The sequence below is a fragment of the Grampus griseus genome, assembly GCF_964374135.1.
Source record: "Grampus griseus genome assembly, chromosome: 10".
NCBI classification, from domain to species: domain Eukaryota; kingdom Metazoa; phylum Chordata; class Mammalia; order Artiodactyla; family Delphinidae; genus Grampus; species Grampus griseus.
The window spans coordinates 20,320,602-20,344,472 of NC_139004.1; the positions used below are offsets into that span (position 1 = coordinate 20,320,602).

At 39.5% G+C, this 23,871-nt stretch overlaps 1 protein-coding gene across 1 annotated transcript in view; it reads left to right on the top strand.

Moving 5' to 3' along the window:
• CARMIL1 (capping protein regulator and myosin 1 linker 1) overlaps positions 1 to 23,871 on the top strand; it is a gene marked incomplete at its 5' end in the record, with an annotated part of 315,787 nt that overhangs the window by 262,579 nt on the left and 29,337 nt on the right. Inside the window, 3 exons of the mRNA XM_082664795.1 lie at positions 17,762 to 17,779; positions 22,008 to 22,074; positions 22,320 to 22,516. Coding sequence (XP_082520921.1) covers positions 17,762 to 17,779; positions 22,008 to 22,074; positions 22,320 to 22,516 — 282 coding nt within the window. The remainder of the gene's footprint in view (positions 1 to 17,761; positions 17,780 to 22,007; positions 22,075 to 22,319; positions 22,517 to 23,871) is intronic.

Sequence of the window (23,871 nt, forward strand, 5' to 3'; positions counted from 1 at the left end):
GGGGGTGGGAATTCCTAAATTAATTAGGAGAAATTATTTTTTTACCTTTTAAAGGTCATTTGTGATGGGAAAATACCTTTCAATAAGCCTTCAGAAAAACGTGGGGAAGGAACTTTTCCTCCAAAAAATACATAGGATGATTATCTCTTTGTTGGTCCTATAGGTATTTTTAAAATCTCTTGCTTCTTCCTGTTTTTTCTTTACGTAATGTTGGGGTACACTCTAAGATTTGCATTTACCGTTTAGTTCATATTCTCTTTCATTGACTTGACTTGATGTGCTTTAGAGGATGGAATACGGTGCGTCCACGTGATGCATCCATCTGACCATAAAGCTAAAGTATTCAGGTTGTTGAGACTTCATTTTTCTGGGGACAATTTGATGTCTGTTTTTATTATTCTAAAATTTGTGGTATTAGTGTAGTTATTTCTCATTTTACCATTAATATAGTTGTATATACCTCTGTATTAAATATGTTTTCATCCTTTGTATGTAGTATTTTTATGTTTTACTAAAACATTCATTTTTAGTAATTTCTTGTAATCTGAGAGGGTGCTGGTGAGACTAGGTTTGGTCTACTTATGTGCCCAAACATTTCTATATCAGCTTCTGATTTTAGTAATTTTTCAATGCAGCCATTGTAAAGAAATGGTACTTGTTTTTAACTTTCATAACCAAAGATCTGATGAGACTGATACTACTTTTCTAGCCCGGAAGAGAATATGCTTTAAGTAGTTCCTTATTTATAAACCATTACTATCATCTTTAAAATCTGTGAATAAAATAGTTAAATGCCCTCCAGATAAAACCTTATCATATACAAGGAGACTAGCAAAGAAAGACTAAAACATATCTTAGATTTCAACAATAGTATGTTAGTATATACTTCAACTAGTAACATTCTAGGATAACTAAAGATAAATAATTTCCTGTTAATATATAACTATAAATCTATAAATATATTTGGTCTATGTAGAGGGAATATCAAGTTTTTTAAAACTTGCTTATCTAGTATGTTATAAAATGTATGTTTAATATTTTAAATTTTGTTTACACTTTGAGGCAATAGACACTAAGTTATCATAGGGTAATTATTCTGGAAACCTCTTAGGCTAACCCTAAAAAGAAAAAAGGAGTAATAGGAAATAGATTTGAATTAAAAATTTAAAATTAACTCTACATATGATGTTTTCTGCCAGAATTATCTGATTGTGTGTGAGTTGGAAAGGGGTATAGGAAACATGAGTTTCTGAGTTTATAAGTCATGTGGTTTTGGGTGATGGAGTGTTGGTTAAAAAAGATTGGCTTAGCTCATGGTTTTAAATTGTATAAGCTTGGTTTGTTTTTGTTTGATTGACTAATTTTCTTTTGTTATGTGAAAGAAATAAAAGTTGTTCTTAAAGTCGGTGGGGTGAGGATAGAGGAAAAGAACCCTTTTTTAAAATTTAGTTTTTATTGAGATACAATTAACATAACATTGTATTAGTTTTAGGTGTACAACATAATGATTCAATATATGTATATATTGCAGAGTGATTGCAACAAGTTTAATTAACATTATCACCACACATAGTTATGATTTTTTTCCTTGTGATGAGAACTTTTATGCTGTACTCTCTTAGCAACTTCAAATACGTAGTACAGTATTGTTAACTACAGTCACCATGCTGTACTTTACATCGCCAGGACTTACTATAACTGGAAGTTTGTACTTTAAAAAAAAAAATGCAGATGCAGAACCACTGTGAGGACCAAAGGGCAAACCATGCTGCAGGCACATCCAGCACCGTGTGGCTTCCGTTTTGTAAAAACTGTCTTGTTGCCATGATGCAGAAAGAGGCAGAACTAGATGGAGAGCTCTCTGAACTTCACTCAAAGGATGACCCAGGTTAGAAGGGTGGTTTTTTTCTGGTTCAGACGGCTGGGAGGCAAGCAGTTAGGGCCATTTCTGACGTGAGCACCTACTGAATCCTAGGACCAAAAGCAGGGCCTCTGGTGTCGAGTGTCTTGTTGAGACAAGACAGAGCTCTCTATAAAGAAAAATACTTGGGCAGAATTTTTAAGCCATTAAAAATAGCATTATTTTCAGTTCTAAAAATTTTGTCTTTGATCATTGTTTTAACGAGGCTAATGAATTGTTAAGTAGCAGAAAACCAGAGCCAAATTTGATGTTAGTTTAATGAAAAAGAACATTTTTGTGTAGAAAGTGCAAGTCAGTGGATTTTGTGCTGTAGTAATTTTCTCTATACTCTCAGCCTAACTATTGATTCTAAGCCACCCAAAGATAGCCCCATTTACATGGTGGCAGTTACCCCAGGTGCAAAGGTCCCGTCCTGAAAGAAAATCGACTTTCTAAGCTCTGGACTTCGTACCCTAAGCCAGTGGTACAAACTCACATCTAACTGGAAAGAGCATTAGATTTGCCTTTTTAAGTTACTTGCACTGCCACCTTTCATAATCAAAGTAGCAAATCATTTTTGTTTCTCATTGACATCTTACCACATATTTCAAGTTGTTATCCTTATGTGGTGCGATTTAAAAAAATGTTTGAAGTACATATTTCAAAGGGAGAGACATTTAATTGGTGATGATTTTCTAAATGAGCCTATATGTATTCTTTGGCAGCATTTAGATCTTAAGTGATCCAGGAAGTAAGGATACAGGATAAACTGTTGCATAGAAAATTCTAGAAGCATTTAAGTACATGCATACAACCTTTCCCACATGGAATTATACATCCCTGGCAGGTAGAAATCGTGCCACATGGAGCCAGAGCTCTCTTGAATGTGACTGCTCTGGGAGATACTATAACTTTATTCCCTCAAATGTTTATTTGTAGCCCAAAGCCCTGAAATAGTTTCCCTAGGACGTTCCAAAGTAACTCTGACTCATCACCAACCTACTACTTATAGATTCAAGATTGTTAACAGATCCTGGCATTTTCTGTTTGTGATGTTCACGGTATCTACTAAATCCATTGTTGAACGTTTCTTTAACAGACTTAGTGGAGGTTCTGGGCATCTCTTCGTTCCCCTATTCCTGGATATCTTTATGTTTTCCTCCATTTCTCTGTGGTCCAAAAGTCAATTCCATTTCAGTGCTTAAGTCTCTTTAAAGAACCAATAGCTATGATAGCACTAGGGAAGGTTCAGAGCCGTAGATTAGTTGTTGAAATACATACTAGTTTGAACTTAAGGATTGCCTTTGTGGAGATGGAAACAATGATTGATTTCTTAGAAGGGAATTCTTCACTTAGTCAACACCTATTAAACTTGTACTTTGAGGGCTGAAATAGGGATGATTGAAGGATTTGATGGGGCCTGTTATCTGCTGGGAGGATGACTGAGAGCTTCTCATCAACCTTAATTTCATAAAGTTGAAGAAAAAGGCTGATCTCTTTAAACAAAATGGCAGAAAGGGGAATCATTTTTTAAAACTCTGTCTCCAGTCAAATAATTATTATTATTTTTCCTTTTAACTAGAAAGAAACTAAGAGGTAATTTAGTTTACCTGTGGGGAGGAGGGCAGCGTAGAACAAGAACTATTAGAATAACCTGCAGGGCTTTTCAACCTGTATCCACTGTCGTAGCGCCAGAGATTCTGATAACCCTTTAACTCCAGGGCTGGGAATCAGATGGCTTGAAAAGTCTTCTTATTCATTTATTTAACACTTACATAGCACCTATGACATGCTAGGCACTAGTCTAAGCTTTTTATTACATTGCAACCAGTTTAATTCTCATGACAACCTATGAAGGATAGGTGTTGTTAATACCTTCTATTTAACAGATGAGGAAACTGAGGCATGGAAATATTAAATAACTTGGCCGAGGTGATCTAAGGTCACCCAAAGGCAGGCGCCCAATGGTCTGTAGACCATTGCGTGTTTAACCAGTCTGCTATAATCTGTATACTGATTTCATATCTGGTACGTTTCTTGCAATCAGAATTAAATTCCAAGTTAGATGTAAATAGACTGCATTGTTTTATGCAAAATATCTGCTTACTATTTCCATACTAAATTAATATGTGAACAGAAACACAAATGAAAAATGTGTGCCATTTAACCATGATGTAAACCCATAGTTTTTAAACATTATTGGAAACAACTGCATCAAGGATCTGATCCACTTAATTGTTATCCAGTTGTTAGAAATGAATATCTACTTTTGGCTTCCCTGGAACATTCTGTGCCTCTCCATGTGTTATTTTGTTGCTGACAGTGATTAATGAGCTTTCCAATATGCTTCTTGTCATTTCAACATACATGCCTTGTATGTCAAGCTGAAGCGGGTATTCACTTAGAGTCTTTGTTGTCCGTAGACAGTCTGTTCTTTTCCTGCAATCAGGTGCTCTTAGGAAATCAGTATTTCCCACCATATCTTTCAACTTTGGTTTGTCATTGGCCCTTGGGGTATTAAAGGATACAGTTCTCCTTCTACTGACTGGTAACGTCTACATATTCAATTTGTCACTACGTATAGTCTACTACCTTTAAAAAACTGCATACGTTTGAGGTTTCAAATAATGTGCCAAGCGGTGAAGAGTCAGTATCTTCTCCTTAGGCAAAACTAGCTCACTAATTGTGTGTAATTCTTGCAGTTATTTTAATGAGTGTCATACCAGTTTTAAATCAAAATATATTCATGCAGGGGAACAGGTCATATAGTTACTGCTCTTTCCTAGGAAAACAATTTTAAAAGGCTTGAATTGTTACAGAATATATCTTGTGAATCCTTGCTCCAGTGACCAAATAGCAATTATTTTCCCTTAATGAATTCAACCTCAAATTTACATATATAATTTTAAAGCTTTTTAATATAGATTAAAATTCAGTGAAGATCCATTTGTCTTGGTCAAAATGATATTTTATTTTTAAACAAATCACCTCATTTTCACGTACCAACAGTTATTAATTGAACTAATCTATTAACAGTGTTGCCAAGCACAGACTATTAAGTCGATATCTCCTTTAAAATTAGTCCCACTGATATTAACTGTACACAGAAGGTGATTCAAGTCCTAACTGTTTGTTTCCTCTTACAGTTTTATTTATTCTGTACTGTCATTTTCATATTGATATCACTCTGGAAAAATGGAGGCTTAACTTATTAACCACTAGAAAGCAACATATGAAAACCTCTTAATTTCCAAATTCTAAATTTCAGAACTATGATACCATCTGTATAATTCAGCTAAAATGTATGTTCCTTAAAATTTCTAGTAATTTTCTTGACAGCCCTTGGTGGAAGTGCCAGAAGCACATTCCAGATCTCATTCCTTCAGGACCAAGGTCCAGAAGGGCCTTGAACAGAGATTCAGGGGTAGCAGAGGGTATGGTGCCCTGGAGAGTCTCTGCTAAATAGACTCAACCCCTTTTTTCCTATTGTTTTGGTTTTCCTATCGTATTGCATTGCTCTTACTGTGTTGTGCTTTTGCACCATGTCATTGACTTTCATTAAGGGCCGCTTTAATATCCCTATAAAAATTGTTACCATATGTGCTCTTTCTACTGTCTGTACCAGTGTTGTGGGCACTGTTCAGTTTCATCCCAAGATGCCTTTGTTGCAAATCTATGCAGAAGAAATTGCAGTTCTTTGTCAAGAAGAGTGGAAACCTGGAGCCGTTAGTTTGCTCTGTCTCAGACACAGTGAATTGTGCTATGACTTATGCCTGCCTTTTGTACTGTAAGTTGAGAGGCTCAGAGCTGTATGTGCACTTGACATATTAAAAGGGTTCTGGGCCTGGGACTTCCTTGGTGGTCCAGTGGTTAGGACTTTGCCTTCCAATGCAGGGGGTGTGGGTTCGATCCCTGGTTGGGGAGCTAAGTTCCCATATGCCTCGTGGCCAAAAAACCAAAAACATAAAACAGAAGCAATACTGTAACAAATTCAATAGAGACTTTAAAAATGCTCCACATCAAAAAACTAGGGGCGTGGGTGCAGTTCCAGGCCTAAAGAAGTATAGTTTGTTGTATTCAGTCTTAGTACTGGCTTCACTTATTTCCCATTTTTATCCTAATTTACTCATTAAAAACAAAACAAGGAACACTGGAATCACAACTAACTGCTGAACAGTCATTGACAGGAAGACACTGGAACTCACCAAAAAAGATACCCCACATCCAAAGACAAAGGAGAAGCCACAGTGAGACGGTAGGAGGGGCGCAATCACAATAAAATCAAATCCCATAACTGCTGGGAGGGTGACTCACAAACTGGAGAACACTTACACCACAGAAGTCCACCTACTGGAGTGAAGGTTCTGAGCCCCACGTCAGGCTTCTGAACCTGGGGGTCCGGCAACGGGAGGAGGAATTCCTAGAGAATAAGACTTTGAAGGCTAGTGGGATTTGATTGCAGGACTTCAACAGGACTGGGGGAAACAGAGACTCCACTCTTGGAGGTCACACACAAAGTAGTGTGTGCATCAGGACCCAGGGGAAGGAGCAGTGACCCAATAGAGACTGAACCAGACCTACCTGCTAGTGTTGGAGGGTCTCCTGCAGAGGCGGGAGGTGGCTCTGTCTCATCGTGAGGACAAGGACACTGGCAGCAGAAGTTCTGGGAAGTACCCCTTGGCGTGAGCCCTCCCAGAGTCCGCCATTAGTCCCACCAAAGAGCCCAGGTAGGCTCCAGTGTTGGGTTGCCTCAGGCCAAACAACCAACAGGGAGGGAATCCAGCCCCACCCATCAACAGACAAGTGGATTAAAGTTTTACTGAGTTCTGCCCACCAGAGCAACAGCCAGCTCCCACCACCAGTCCCTCCCATCAGGAAACTTGCACAAGCCTCTAAGATAGCCTCATCCACCAGAGGGCACACAGCAGAAGCAAGAAGAACTACAATTCTGCAGCCCATGGAACAAAAACCACATTCATAAAAAGAATAGAGAAGATGAAAAGGCAGAGGGCTATGTACCAGACGAAGGAACAAGATAAAACTCCAGAAACACAACTAAATGAAGTGGAGATAGGCAAACTTCCAGGAAAAGAATTCAGAATAATGATAGTGAAGATGATTCAGGACCTCGGAAAAAGAATGGAGGCAAAGATCGAGAAGATGCAAGAAATGTTTAACAAAGACCTAGAAGAATTAAAGACAAACAGAGATGAACAATACAATAATTGAAATGAACAATACACTAGAAGGAATCAATACCAGAATAACTGACGCAGAAGAACGGTGGATAAGTGACCTGGAAGACAGAATGGTGGAATTCACTGCTGCGGAACAGAATAAAGAAGAAAGAATGAAAATAAATGAGGAAAGCCTAAGAGACCTCTGGGACAACATTAAACGCAACAATATTCACATTATAGGGGTCCCAGAAGGCGAAAGAGAGAGAAAGGACCCGAGAAAATATTTGAAGAGATTATAGTCGAAAACTTCCCTAACATGGGAAAGGAAATAGCCACCCAAGTCCAGGAATCGCAGAGTCCCATACAGCATAAACCCCAGGAGAAACATGCCAAGATGGTAATCAAATTGGCAAAAATTAAAGACAAAGAAAAATTATTGAAAGCAGCAAGGGAAAAACGACAAATAACATACAAGGGAACTCCCATGAGGTTAAAGGCTGACTTCTCAGCCGAAACTCTACAAGCCAGAAGGAAGTGGCATGATATATTTAAAGTGATGAAAGGGAAGAACCTACAACCAAGATTACTCTGCCCAGCAAGGATCTCATTCAGATTCCATGGAGAAGTCAAAGGCTTTACAGACAAGCAAAGAAAAGATAATTCAGCACCACCAAACCAGCTCTACAACAAATGCTAAAGTAACTTCTCTAAGTGGGAAACACAAGAGAAGAAAAGGACCTACAAAAACAAACCCAAAACAATTAAGAAAATGGTAATAGGAATATACATATCGATAATTGCCTTAAACATGAATGGATTAAATGCTACAACCAAAAGACACAGGCTTGCTGAATGGATACAAAAACAAGACCCATATATATGCTGTCTACAAGAGACCCACTTCAGACCTAGGGACACATACAGACTGTGAAAGTGAGGGGATGGAAAAAGATATTCCATGCAAATGGAAATCAAAAGAAAGGTGGAGTAGGAATACTCATATCAGATAAAATAGACTTTAAAATAAAGAATGTTACAAGAGACAGGGAAGGACACTACATAATGATCAAGGGATTAATCCAAGAAGAAGATATAACAACTACAAATATATGTGCACCCAACATAGGAGCACCTCAATACATGAGGCAACTGCTAACAGCTCTAAAAGAGGAAATCGACAGTGACACAATAATAACCAGGGACTTTAACACCTCACTTACACCAATGGACAGATCATCCAAACTGAAAATTAATAAGGAAACACAATCTTTAAATGACACAATGGACCAGATAGATTTAATTGATATTTATAGGACATTCCATCCAAAACCAGCAGATTACACTTTCTTTTCAAGTGCACATGGAACATCCTCCAGGATAGATCACATCTTGGGTCACAAATCAAGCCTCAGTAAATTTAAGAAAATTGAAATCATATCAAGCATCTTTTCTGACTACAATGCTATGAGATTAGAAATAAATTACAGGGAAAAAAATGTAAAAAAAACAGATGGAGGCTAAACAATACGTTACTAAATAACCAAGCGATCACTGAAGAAATCAAAGAGTAAATCAAAAAATAGCTAGAGACAAATAACAGTGAAAACATGACAATCCAAAACCTATGGGATGTGGCAAAAGCAGTTCTAAGAGGGAAGTTTATAGCTATACAAGCCTCAAAAAACAATGAAAATTTCAAATAAACAATCTAACCTTACACCTAAAGGAACTAGAGAAAGAAGAACAAACAAAACCCAAAGTTACCAGAAGGAAAGAAGTCATAAAAATCAGAGCAGAAATAAATGAAATAGAAACAAAGAAAACAATAACAAAGATCAATAAAACTAAAAGCTGGTTCTTTGAGAAGATAAACAAAGTTGATAAACCATTAGCCAGACTCATCAAGAAAAAGGGAGAGGACTGAAATTAATAAAATTAGAAATGAAAAAGGAGAAGTTACAACAGATACCGCAGAAATACAAAGCATCCTAAGAGACTACTACAAGCAGCTCTATGCCAATAAAAGGAACAACCTGGAAGAAATGGACAAATTCTTAGAAAGGCATAAACTTCCAAGACTGAACCAGGAAGAAATAGAAAATATGAACAAACCAATCACAAGTAATGAAATTGAAACTGTGATTAAAAATCTTCCAACAAACAAAAGTCCAGGACCATATGGCTTCACAGGTGAATTGTATCAAACATTTAGAGAAGAGCTAACCCCCATCCTTCTCAAACTCTTCCAAAAAATTGTAGAGGAAGGAACACTCCCAAACTCATTCTATGAGACCACCATCAACCTGATACCAAAACCAGACAACGACACTACAAAAAAAATTACAGACCAATATCACTGATGAATATAGATGCAAAAATCCTCAACAGAATACTAGCAAACAGAATCCAACAACACATTAAAAGGATCACACACCATGATCAAGTGGGATTTATCCCAGTGATGCAAGGATTCTTCAATATATGCAAATCAATCAATGTGATACACCATATTAACAAATTGAAGAAGAAAAACCATATGATCATCTCAATAGATGCAGAAAAAGCTTTTGAGAAAATTCAACACCCATTCATAATAAGAGCACTCCAGAAAGTGGGCACAGAGGGGACCTACCTCAACATAATAAAGGCCATATATGACAAACCGACAGCAAATATCATTCTCAGTGGTGAAAAACTGAAAGCATTTCCTCTAAATCAGGAAAAAGACAAGGATGTCTACTCTCACCGCTATTATTCAACATAGTTTTGAAAGTCCTAGCCACGGCAATCAGAGAAGAAAAAGAAATAAAAGGAATACAAATTGGAAAAGAAGAAGTAAAACTGACACTGTTTGCAGATGACATGCTACTATACATAGAGAATCCTAAAGATGCCACCAGAAAACTACTAGAGCTAATCAATGAATTTAAGTTGCAGGATACAAAATTAATGCACAGAAATCTCTTGCATTCCTATACACTAATGATGAAAAATCTGAAAGAGAAATTAAGGAAACACTCCCATTTACCACTGCAACAAAAGGAATAAAATACCTAGGAATAAGCCTACCTAGGGAGACAAAAGACCTGTATGAGGAAAAGTGTAAGACACTGATGAAAGAAATTAAGATGATATCAAGAGCTGGAGAGATATACCATGTTCTTGGATTGGAAGAATCAATATTGTAAAAATGACTATACTACCCAAAGCAATCTACAGATTCAATGCAATCCCTATCAAATTACCAATGGCATTTTTTACGGAACTGGAACAAAAACATCTTAAAATTTGTATGGAGACACAGAAGACCCCAAATAGCCAAAGCAGTCTTGAGGGAAAAAAACGGAGCTGGAGGAATCAGACTCCCTGACTTCAGACTATACAAGAAAGCTACAGTAATCAAGACAGTATGGTACTGGCACAAAAACAGAAACATAGATCAATGGAACAAGATAGAAAGCCCCAAGATAAACCCATGCACCTATGGTCAACTAATCTATGACAAAGGAGGCAAGGATATACAATGGAGAAAAGACAGTCTCTTTAGTAAGTGGTGCTGGGAAAACTGGACAGCTGCATGTAAAAGAATGAAATTAGAACACTCCCTAACACCATACACAGAAATAAACTCAAGATGGATTAGAGACCTAAATGTAAGACCAGACACTGTACAACTTAGAGGAAAACATAGGAAGAACAATCTATGACGTAAATCACAGCAGGATCTTTTTTGATCCACCTCCTAGAGTAATGGAAATAAAAACAAAAATAAACAAATGGGACCTAATGAAACTTAAAAGCTTTTGCACAGCAAAGGAAACCATAAGCAAGGTGAAAACACAACCCTCAGAATGGGAGAAAATATTTGCAAACGAATCAATGGACAAAGGATTAATCTCCAAAATATATAAACAGCTTATGCAGCTCAATATTTAAAAAAAGCCCAATCCCAAAATGGGCCGAAGACCTACATAGACATTTCTCCAAAAAGGCATACAGATGGCCAGGAAGCACATGAAAAGCTGCTCATCATCACTAATTATTAGAGAAATGCAAATCAAAACTACAGTGAGGTATCACCTCACACCAGTTAGAATGGGCATCATCAGAAAATCTACAAACAGCAAATGATGGAGAGGGTGTGGAGAAAAGGGAACCCTCTTGTACTGTTGGTGGGAATGTAAATTGGTACAGCCACTATGGAGAACAGTATGGAGGTTCCTTATAAAAATAAAAGTAGAATTACCGTGTGACCCAGCAATCCCCCTACAGGGCATATACCCAGAGAAAACCATAATTCAAAAAGACACATGCACCCCAATGTTCATTGCAGCACTATTTACAATAGCCAGGTCATGAAAGCAACCTAAATGCCCATTGACAGACGAATGGAAAAAAAAGATGTGGTACATATATACAATGGAATATTACTCAGCCATAGAAAGGAATGAAATTGGGTCATTTGTAGAGACGTGGATGGATCTAGAGACTGTCATACAGCGTGAAGTAAGTCAGAAAGAGAAAAACAAATATCGTATATTAACAGATAAATGTGGAACCTAGAAAAATGGTACAGATGAACTGGTTTGCAGGACAGAAATTGAGACACAGATGTAGAGAACAAACGTGTGGACACTAAAGGGGGAGAGCTGTGGGGGTGGGGAGGGGATGGTGGTGTGCTGAATTTGGCGATTGGGATTGACATGTATACACTGATGTATATAAAATGGATGACTAATAAGAATCTGCTGTATAAAAAAATTCAAAAAAAAAGAAAGGAAGAAAGGAGTCACACTCATAGGAACTGAGTAGAAAAGTGTTTGCCATGGCAGGGGCTGGGAGGCTGGGGAATAGATATAGGTTAGTAAAAGGGTATAAACTAAAAAAAACAAAACACAAAACAAATCAAAAAAACAACTTGATGTTCTGCATGAGCCTCAGTTTTCTTTTGGACTGAGGTGGTTATGCATTAATACACTGAAATATGAGATATGGTGGGAGAGAGCTCTGACAGAGATGTGTAGGTTGCTATGGAGAGAAGGGATGCCCAGCCCAGCCTGGGAAGGGCCGTTGTCAAGGAAGCCGTCCTGGAGGAAAGTTCTGAGCATCATGTTTGGTACATAATAAGGCCCTTAGTAACTGTTGGTACAATGAGAGTTAGCATTTGAAGGAGAAGTTGGCCGAGAGGAAAATGAGTAAGTAAATTTAGCAGAGAGAATAGTACTTATATAGAGGCTTGGAGTGAGGAGAGAGCATCACGATTTGAGGAACTATTGTGGGATTACGATACAACGGGAATAAAGGGTAGGAGAGAGGATAGGTGATGAGGGTGGAGGCCATATCACAAGAGCCTCGTAGAGCTCGCTGAGGGTTGACTTGTTTCTATATTGTTTATTTATTTTGAAGGCAACACTGAAGGTGAGGAATATGGGAGAAGGGGCAGATTTTGGCAGAAACAGATGTTAGTGATTCCCGTCTTGGTTATGTTGAGGTGAGGCGTTTGCAAGACCCTGGCTTGAGATGTCCAGTAGGGAGTTGTAGAGGCGGCCTCAGAGCTCAGTAGCCCGGGCTGTATTGGTAAGTCATCCATGCACAGCCATGGTACAGATGCACTCACCAGACACCTTCCCTCACCTGACCGCTGTCCCTTCAACTCTATAAGCACTTTTCTTTTCCTACATTCATGACATTTATCTCAGTTTACCTTGAGCTGCAGACTTGTATATTCATCTGCCTAGTCGACATCTCAATTAGATGTCTACTGGGTATCTCAAACTTAATGTGTCCAAAACAGAATCATTGATTTCCCCTTGCCCTACTGGAGCATTCGTTTTCTCAGTGTGGGACACCACCTTCTATTCTACCCGTTTGTTCCTAACTCCATAGTCAGTCTCAATCTTACCCTTTCCCTTACTGTCCGTATCCACTCCGGCCCCTCACCCTAGCCACCCTTGCCTGTATTCCTGAAATAGACTTGTAGCTTATACTTATGCTTCCACTCTGCCCTCTCTGCAATCAATCCCCTCTCAGTAGCCCAGGAACTTTCTAAAGTAGAGAACAGATCAATGTGTGAGGTGTCAAGCCCTTTGACGGCTTCCCATTGCACCCAGGATAAATGGAGTCTCTTCCCCACGGGGTTCACAAGGTCCTCCATGATCTGGCCTCCATCTCTCTATGTGCTCTACTCTCTCCTTTGTTCACTTCCCTCAAGCCACTGTGGCCTCATTGCTTTTCTCTAGAACTTGCCCTGGTTCCCATCTTATCCTTTTCTTCCTTCAGCTTGGAACACGTTTCACCAGATCTTCCCTCAGCTACCTTTTCCCCACCACTCAGGTCTTAACTCAGATCTCTCAAAAGTTTTCCATGACTCTCCGAGCCGAAGAAACACTCCAGCCTCTCTACCATATTATCCTGTTTTATCTGCTCAGCACTTATCAGTACTTGAAATGATCTTGTTTACTCATGTAGGTACTTTTTGCCATCTCCCCACGCTGGAGCATACGCTCCTAGAGGGCAGGGACTGGGATGGTACTTGGACCACATAATCCCAGTATCTAGTGCCCAGTACCTGGCACGTAATAATTGCTCAGTACATTTTGTTTAATGCCTTGGCTTTGTACTGCAGTTCCTTGCTTAGCTCAACTTTCCTGCTAGATTCTATGCTCCTTGAAGGTACGGGAGTTACGTCTTTGAATTCTATACAGCTAATGCCAGCAATAAATGTCAGTAACAGATTTCTCTGGAAACTCTAGAAAATGATTCTTGGCGTGAAAAGGCTATCTTTAAACCTATGAGGTTCTATTAATGAGAATATTATAGGTTATATCCTCAGTAATCCAAGCTCTCAACAAGTTGTATAGGAAAAAAGGAGAAAACCACGTACCCGCTGTGAGACATGCACTGTGCCCCCTGCTTTGTCGTGGCAGCCATATGTGGTAACTATTTTAACCTATTTTTCAGATGAGAGCTCAGAGACGTTAATACACTTGCCCCATATCACACGGCTGGTTTAGGGGTAGCCAGAGCGGAGGGCTCAACTCCAAATGATCCAGTTCCCAAGCCTGTACCCTCTCTGCTGCATCCCTGGTCTTCATGCTGGACCAGGTCACTGGAAGAAAAGTCCAGGGAAGGTTGGGTTGGGGAAGAGCCTTTTCACGGAGGGTTTGCACTGAGAGTTTGGTGGGTGGTGTCTCTAACTGCAGGCTAATTCTGTCCCTCCAGGGTTTTACTCTTCCTCTTAGTGAACTGGTAGGGATTCTAACCTGTGGTAGCAAATCCCACCTTTTGAAATAATGGGGCAAGTGATGGCTCGAGTTGTAGGTGTCTGAACTGATGGGAACAAGCAGCAAAAAAAAACTGAGAAGAGAGGGCTGTCTGCCTCTGGAAGCTGCCTACTGAGAACACACATGATCATCCCCAATTCAGTCCTGCTTACTCAGGCCATGCCACTGGCCCTGACTTTCAGTTGGACAGTTTTCCTTCTTGCCTAGGAGAATTTGAGGGTTAGCCAAATATCTCCTGAAAATAAAGGCTTGCTAAGGAGGGAATGAAGTTATGATACAGCAGAGTTCAAGATCAGTCCTTATCTATGACTCCATGGTGCTCTGTTTTGCTTGCTGGGTGAGGTGGAGCCTTAACCTTGGGAACTAGTGCTGCAAGGTTTAGACCTAACTGATCTGACTTTGATTATCAAAATTGAGGTATGTGGTCATTTTGCTCTCCCAGACAGGAGATCAACTAACCAGAGCTGAACGGTAGGGTGGGTACCTGTAAGTCAAGCCAGGATTCTCTGGGAGCAGCCTTCATTCCACTTCAGCCCTTGCACGAATGCACTGGACCTTTGAATGACGCAGTGGTTAGGGGCGCCGACACCCCCCCAAAATTGGGCTATAACTCTGTACAGCCCGCTCTCTATGTCTGTTGTTCCGTCTCTGCGGATTCAACCAGCCTCGGATTGACTAGTACTGTAGTATGTATTTATTGAAAAATAATCCCCACTTAAGTGGACCTGCACAAGTTCAAAGCTGTATTGTTCAAGGGTCAACTGTACCCAGTTGAAATCTCCAAATGCCATACCCAGTTCAGCACGGCCAAAATGGCCCTTCCCTGAAAAAGATTTCAGAGCGTCCTCTGTCACGGCCGTAGCAGAACCTCAGAAAGGGCTTCTAGTTGCGCAGTGTGTGACCTCCACTCCCCAGGTAACTGAATCCGTTGACCATCTGTATCCTGTTATTTGATGCTGAGGCCTTAAATGTTGGAAAATGTTAATGAAAGACAGTCATTGACAAGACAGGGTTTGTTATAGTTAACATTAAGTCAGGACGATAGAGATTACATACTCTGAAAGCCATCCTTCTTTGGTTGTAATACATCACAGTGTGTTTGATAGACAGTTCATTCAACTTTCCACTATAGCTTGGTTGCAAGATTAGTTAAAATGAATAAAAAAGTGGGCTGTTTCCTGGAGAAAACATGACAAAGATAAAGATTTAATTTTCTTGTGTCAAAAAAACTGTGCAGATCTGGAAAATAAGGAAACAAACCATGTTCATTTAAAAATAGTACTCTACTGTGATCTTCACAACAGTCTCATCAGTACAGCTCCCTGAATGTTTTTGTTTTAACATCATGATGCCATTTTAACTTTTATATGAAATGAGATTCTGGATATAAAAGTTAATGAGTGTGATGTGAATAGCTGGATTTAATGTTGCATTCAGTAAGAAACGTGATGCCTTACTAAATCTCTACACATCATTCCTCCGTTTGTCCATTGATTTATAGTGGCTTTCTCAGAGTTACGGCTTCCATATACTACTCTTCCTAGATATTAAAGATTGTTGCTCTCCAACAGTCATCATAGGAAGGATTAGGTATCTCATTTTCTCAGTAAGATTTATACCGCCTCAAACTTTAACAAGTAGAAATGCATAAAAATTACTTTTTAAACTACAAATGTGATGATACTGTTTGGTTAGATATTTTGAGGGTAAAAATAATAATGACTAACTTTGGGTTCCCCTTGAGCATTGACTCAGATGACAATCTGGTAGGAAATATTAAATTATTACAGTCTAGTTCATTAAACAGGGATTACCCATATTCATTTTAAAAATACACAGGAAAGCACAAGATGACACTAGGATATCTTGAATCTAAAAGCAAGGATTGGCTCTAAATCCAGTGGGATCATTGCAAAGGATACAAAATCCAGATTGAAATGGCTTCCACTGGGATACTCCTGCAACCAAAACAGTAATGACAGTAATAGTTTAGGATACATTGAATTAATTTTTTAAAATCCTTAAGTTTGGGCTTCCCTGGTGGCGCAGTGGTTGAGAGTCCGCCTGATGATGCAGGGGACGCGGGTTCGTGCCACGGTCCGGGAAGATCCCACATGCCGCGGAGCGGCTGGGCCCGTGAGCCATGGCCGCTGAGCCTGCGTGTCTGGAGCCTGTGCTCCGCAACGGGAGAGGCCACAACAGTGAGAGGCCTGCATACCGCAAAAAAAAAAAAAGAAAAATGAGGTGTATTTGAAGAAAATTGCCTAATGAAATAAGAAATTAGAAGTCTGTGGATTGAGACTTTTTCAGGACCTTGCTGAGGGAAACCTTTCTGATAAGCAAATAATGCCAAGGATGATCAAAATGATGGTGGTGATGGTTACAGGAAGCCTTTTACTTGTGTGCCACCCACCGGTTTAGTCACAAACTGAGAAGCCCTGTATTTTCATCCTGCTGTATATTGAGAAGAATTGACACACACAAAATAAGGAACTTGAAGGAAAAAAGTCAGCCCCAGGTAGATGGAGTAGGTGGCCTTCCTCTGAGTGTGTTTTCAGGAAGTTTGGAAAAGATGCCCCCCCATCTTCACAAAGATCTGACGTTCTACAGTGGGACTTTTTTGGTTTTGTTATGCTTTTAAAAATTCTTTTATAAATGTTCAGAATATTAACATGCCCTAACAACTGTTAATAATGGTGACCAATGAGGTTTTAACAATTCTTCAATTAGAGATTTAATGTGAAATGTAAGGTGACCTAAATTCCCACTAAGGTATAAGGTACTATCAATGTTAATGACACTATAGGTAGGTAACTGTGGTAGGTCCTGGTATCAGATCCTTGCTTGAAATGCTCTGATGACTGAGGGGGAGAGAGAACTCAAAGCTGCTGCTACAGTGGGGAGGACAGAATGATGTAAAGATCCCGAGAAGGGACGCTTACACGTGCCCAAAGACACGTTGTCCCCATTTAGTTGCTGTGACTAGCCCTGTGGCCCGAGAACCAACACCTGCGTGGAGTTTGCTAATGTCCATCCAGTGTTCTGTCTACTATGTGCCTTTGGAGCTGATGACATCTCCATCTCCCAAGTGGGATTAATACCTTACGGGGTTGGTAGATGGCATTTTGCACGCACTTAGCAGAAGAGGTAATATCTCTTAAGAGTTTCTGCAGTTTTCAAGCTGTAATTGTGCTTCTGCTTAAAAAAAGCTTGGTTGGATACCTTAAGCTAATAATAGTTTGGCCTCATTCTTGCCTCATTCCTTTGCTATGAAGGCTTTTTATGTAGCTTTTCTGTTTATTTGTGTATGGTGTCTCTCCCTCCCCCTTTCTTGTAATGCTGTTGCTTTATTTCTCTTCCATTCAAATTTTTTTTTCCTTTCTTTTTGCTGCATGGAGACTCTCTGCTGTACAAGTGTAAGTATTTTTTGGTGGCTCTGCAGATTCTGGCTGTACTAGTTTACATTCTTGTGCTCCATTTGCTTCCGCGCTGCCTGGCTGATCTCCTAGGAGTCTGTAGTGTCGTCATCCATCTTGGATCCTGAATAAAATAGGCAGCAATTTAGAGACAAGATTGAACTTTACAAGATGGTTCAGCTTAGCAAAACAGGCGATGAATTTAAAATATTCCCAGCCATGTGCCTGAAAGCAAGCAAAGTGTTGATGAAGAGGGTATAAACATTCAAGAGGAGAAAAGTGCTTCTTCCATTCCATGTTTAAAAAACAAGACATGATTACTTAAACTTCCAAGGTTTTTAATTTCTGATTCTTGTCATATTACTTGTTTCCCAGAGTTGTAGAAAACTGGCATCATAATACCTTCTTGTATTAGAAGATTTTTACTAATCTGCTTTCCAACTGTTTCTGTTTTCTTTTTTTTTTTTTAACCTCAAGGAAAAGAAAAGTAATTAAGGATTCTTGAGCTTTGGAGTGAGGGTGTTGTTTATTATTCTTTGCGCAAACTTGGTAAAATGAATGAGGAAACTACTCCATTCCTATTTTTCTGGTGATAGAAACAATTTAACTCTCATTAAAAAAAAAAATTAGTATGTCTAGCAATTATGTGTTAAAAATGAGTTTAACAGGAAAAATATGTTGTGTTGTTTATAAGGTTCTAACATTAGTCCTTAACTTACGGTAAAAGTGGATATGTATCTCTATTGAGCTACATGGAGAATAGTTATAAATCCATCATAAAAATTGGATCAAACGAGTAAGATTTCCAAGCAGTGTAGACATTGTGCTGCTTTTGGATGCTTAGAGAATAGAGCCATGAATTTCATTCACTGTCTGCCACGATGGGGATTTACTGATGTTTGTGATATCAGAATCAGTCTATGTTTAGAGTTTTCCTTCTAACGTTATATTTTAAAGGGTTTAACACATTGTTCCTCATATTTCCTGAGGATGTGAATATTGAAAATTACTTGCTTCTCATAAAATGCACTTTGAAAGACAAAGTAACTTTGTCTAGGCCTGAAGTAATAGTTGGCAATGTTAATCATACATCGATTTGTGAAGGGTCCCTGTGGCGTGTGTACCTCTCCTGCTTCCATTGCTGACCCCCTTCATCTGTTGGGCACTTTATGATTTCTCTGATCAGAAAATACTTAAGCATTGACAAATGTCCAGGAAGAGTAATAAACAAGGACTAAGACATAGTGTGAGAAAATGAACCCTTTCATTTTGGTTCAGAAAGGGAAGAGAGTAAATGTAAATCTGGATGGTAAAGCCAGATTTTTTTTTTTCCAGGATTCAATTCATCTAACCAACAGGTGTGAGAAGGGGGAAGAGAGTGCATAGAAAGCATCTTTCTAGAGAAACATACAGTATGTGTTCCTAAATGTACACATAGGTGGATAATTGTATCATTCTTACATTTCCTCTTGCTTTAGATTTATACGTAATCAAATCATAGGAATGAGCCAGTAAGACTGAGCAAGTCCACACTGTCTGTAAAACTGTTAGGGAAGAAACAATTGTAAAGAAAACTATGAAGAAATAAAATTCACTTTTTTTCTCCATTGTTATACTTAAATCCATATTTATTCTTTCTCATGAAAGAGATTGTAAAACAGTTCATCCATCGGAAGAAATGTATAAAATCAGGTTGCGTTCTTAACACCAGTTGTAGAAAACAGCCTGATTGCAAGCTCTGACCATTTTAGCAAAAGGCCGTTGGCCCTGTCCAAACGTGGCAAAACTTCAGAATTCACAGATATGTCAGACACAGAGAGAGTTTTATGCAGAATGCAACCGGAAGTTATATGCTCATGTAAAGAGCATATGAAATGAAAGAAAGCAATGAAAATGCATTAGAATGCATCTTTCTGATATTCAAATTTTGTGTACTACGTTTTGAGGCATTAGAAAGCGAGACCAAGAAAGGCAACTGGTTTCCCTTTGATTACTGTCAGCCATCAAAAATCATGATGATTTTGTATGTTTCTCAGTGTGTCTATAAAATTAGATTGAACGGAATGATCCATTTACAGTTGGGCATCAGTTTGTAAATGATATTTTTTATATATGTTATATATATTCTCTTATATGTAATTCTATATTTCTTTTTATATGTTTAAAAATTATAATATAGTTGAAATGTCATTATTGTCATATGTTTTAACATGTATTTGGTATTCATTATAAAGGCTAAATAGGGAAACTTGACCCAGATTATTTTTGCCCACAAACACTTTTTCTTATAAAATCTAATCAGGAGTGACAGGAAAGCATTTTGGAAGACATCTTCATTCTATGCATTTTTAAACTTCTTTCCTATTTATCTGTGACTATCTAAATGAATTGGCTGGAAATTATATCCCAAGCTACTTCTTAATCCTTTTACCTATCAAGGTTGTGCACAAGGTGGATACGATACTGAAGGAGTTTTTATGACCAAACACAGCATATATTTTGATAGTTTGTGTCTCCTTGAAAATTATTTTTAGAGGTTTCACTTACGAATAGACCAGTCACACCACCTTCAACCAGCCGTAAGGCCTGTTTTGGGGAGAACTATCTTGAAACTGGATTCATTTCCAGTTGCATTGGATTGGTTGTATTTTTATTGAACCTGCAAAGCCCGATGCTTTATGAAAAGATTTTCCTCTGATTGTCTGCCTTTAAAAAACCTTGAAAGAACCAAATCAGCAAGTTTCATTATGTTCAGGAAGACCAGTCTGGATTTAAATTCTATTGCTCACCATTTTTAATCTCCTTTTTCTCTCAATAATAAATAATAGCAAAAGGATATTATTGTTAAAAATGACATAAGATTGTCAAAACTGTAAAGCTGTTTGCTTTAAAGGTCAATATGAAACAATTTATTCTTTGAACGTTGTTATCAACCAGTGGATTTTCTTTTTCTGAGAAAGCTTTAGATGACAACCTATTAAGTGAAATGAAAGTCTACAAACTAAGTTCTTTCAATTATATCTTAGTTTACACGAAAACCAGTTTCCAGTATCAAAGCAGTTAACACCCCTAAAATCCATCTGTTCATTGATCACAAGTGGTGAGGCAGGAGGGATGCTGGGCTGACCTTAATAACTGGCTCTGTCCCTGGCCCTGCTCCTCTTGACTTGAGTGGTAGTCCTTATCATCTCCATGACTCAGTTTCTTCTTTGCAATTTGTGGAGGTGATGACAAAGGTCCCCTCCAGCTTTGACACGAGTTATTGTGTTGAGGGAGAAGCTAATGTCTTCCTTAAGGTTTGACTTAACATAATCAACAGTTGACACCAATGCTAGAAAAATGCTCTAAGAAGTTTTGGGCATGGTTTGGGTTTTGGTCTCCTTTTTTAAAAGGAAAAGAAGGATCAAAGACGTCTTATTGAGAAGGGACAGCAGATAGACTTCTAAATCATGGCAACTTTTTTCTTTGGTCTTTGGTCTATGGTCTTTGCTCATAATGTAAAGATCAAAATTTTTGTGGCAGAAATGTGAAACAAAACAGTTAAACTGGGCTTCCCTGGTGGCGCAGTGGTTGAGAGTCCGCCTGCCGATGCAGGGGACACGGGTTCGTGCCCCGGTCCGGGAAGATCCCACATGCCGTGGAGCGGCTGGGCCCGTGAGCCATGGCCGCTGAGCCTGCGCGTCCGGAGCCTGTGCTCCGCAACGGGAGAGGCCACAGCAGTGAGATGCCCGCGTGCCGCAAAAAAAAAAAAAAAAAAAAAAACAGTTAAACTGCTTAAATCATTAAGATGACAAAGAGTTTGGTGTTGCTTATATTGATGTTGCTGTGATAATGAACAGTGAGTAATTGTGTTTTCAATTTTTAGCGACTGATTTTTACAGTCTTTCATTCTTATTCCTTATATCTGTTTTAACATCCTCGTGTGCAGGTTAGAGTTAAATCCTATATCGTTCATTGTTCCTTTTAGCTATAAAAATAGAATTTAACTGAATAGGGCTGGGGGAAAGAAGTTGGCTCTATCATTTGAGAAAGTGGCAAACATTTAGAAATGTCGTGGCTTCGCCCCTTCAGTCTGGCTGTCAGATGTTACTAACCATCCTCTGAAGGAGTAAATACTGAGCGTAAACAAATTGATCCCAAATATCACCCCCCCAACAATGTTTCTAAACTTCGAAAGTTAAGTCTTCTGGGAATACCTGTCTAAGTGCTTTCTTTATTTTATTGCTAGATGACTCCTAAATCCAAAAGGAAGACTATTCATAGCCGGATGCTGCGGCCTGTCTCCAGGGCATTTGGTGAGTGAGTATTTTGCTAATTCCAGTCATTTCCTTATAACCGTGAAACACCCCTCAGCAGGAACCTCGGACCACTTCGAGGATGTTTCTTAGGGATGCTCTAAGTGAGTAAATATTGAGAAAGAGAATTAAGTGATTTGTGAATGAGTGTTTGCTATTCAGTGATAGACTTAAAATGACTTTTAGGAACTTTTCTATCCATCTCTATGCAGTAAGCTTCAACCTGGGGCTTTGCTTTATTTTAGAAATGGAATTTGACCTTGATAAAGCCCTGGAAGAAGTGCCAATTCACGTTGAAGACCCGCCTTTCCCATCCATCAGACAAGAGAAGCAGAGCTCGGGGTTTATCTCTGACTTGCCGTCCGAGGAAGGAAAGAAGCTGGAGCACTTTACCAAGTTAAGACCAAAACGGGCTAAGAAGCAGCAGTCCACGCACGCAGCGGTAGGTGGGCTGGAGGGGGCCCATCTCTCCCTCACCCTGTCCTCCTCCAGGGAAACCTGGAGAGTCTTATAAAAGCGTGCTGCATACCTGAAAGCTTGTAGTTAAGGAGAATGGAACCTCTACGTGTGTGTGGTATTCACATAAAATGTCTCATTTGGTGCTCAACAATTTTGGAAAAGACAACACTGTAAGGTTTTCAACTCTTTAGAACAGAGTTGCCCCTTGGAAGTTGTTAGAAAAATACCAGTCACATGGGTGAGATAAAAAGGCTACATCTATAGGATTTTATAGTGTCCGGGTGTGAAAAGATGGAGACTAAGTATCAAAGAATTGATTTGTGATTAAAAATCGTTTGCATTTGATTTTGGACTGCACCCATATACTCCCCCACCTCCGTGTCCTGACCTGCTCTGGTGCCCTGGCTTTTGATACCCCACAAGCTGAGTGGTGGAGGAGAGGCCGTACCTGGGAGAACCACGCAGGCGGCGTGCTTCTCAGCATCCTGCTCTCCACTCAGGAGAGGACTGAATTGTTTGCGCTAAAGAGCCTTAATGCAATTGACCCCACGTCTGTCTTTGGTTAGTGTCTTTTCTCTCCTTTGCAGTCAGACTTCTTGAAGGAGTTCGTCTTTGCCTGTGGTCTTTCTCCCTCACCTTCCTGTCTCTCTGCAACCCACCAAAATCTTCATTCTGTACCTACCCACCTCTGAAACGACCCTGCCAAGGTCACTCCTAACCTAATCCTGTGGACACTTGCCAGCTGTCAGCCTACTTGACACCTCAGCAGTTACTTGACCTGGAAGGCTCCATCCTTCTGTGGGCCTCTGAGTCATCACTCTCTTTTCTTTCCTATTCACCTCTCCAGCGATGCCTTTTCAGTTTTCCTCTGCCTGGCCTTTGAGTGTATTATTTGTCTCGGTGATGTCATGTAAACCCGTGGTTTCAGTTTGTTGTTGACTCCTGCCTCCTCTGCTGAACTCCATATTCAGATATTCACCTGCCTCCTGAACTTTAAAGCCCCGGAGCACCTCAGGTTCAACAAATTCAAAACTAGGAGCCTATCTTTCTCTATAAACCTGCCCTGCCCCACAAGGAGCATCACCAGTCAGCAAGCTAGAAACCTGGATATGATCCCCCACACCAGCCCCCACTGCCGTCCCTGTTTGCTCTTCACCTTCTTCCTTTCTCCTCATCATCCCTGCATCCCTCACTCTCATCCTGTTTCAGGCCTCCAGTGATGCAGCCTTTCTGTCATTGCTTCCTCTCTCCCCCCCGCCCCCACCCCTCCATCCCCCTACCCTTAGCTCCTAGGTGGATACCTACTCATTTTGCAGACCTCCACTGAGGCAAGACTTC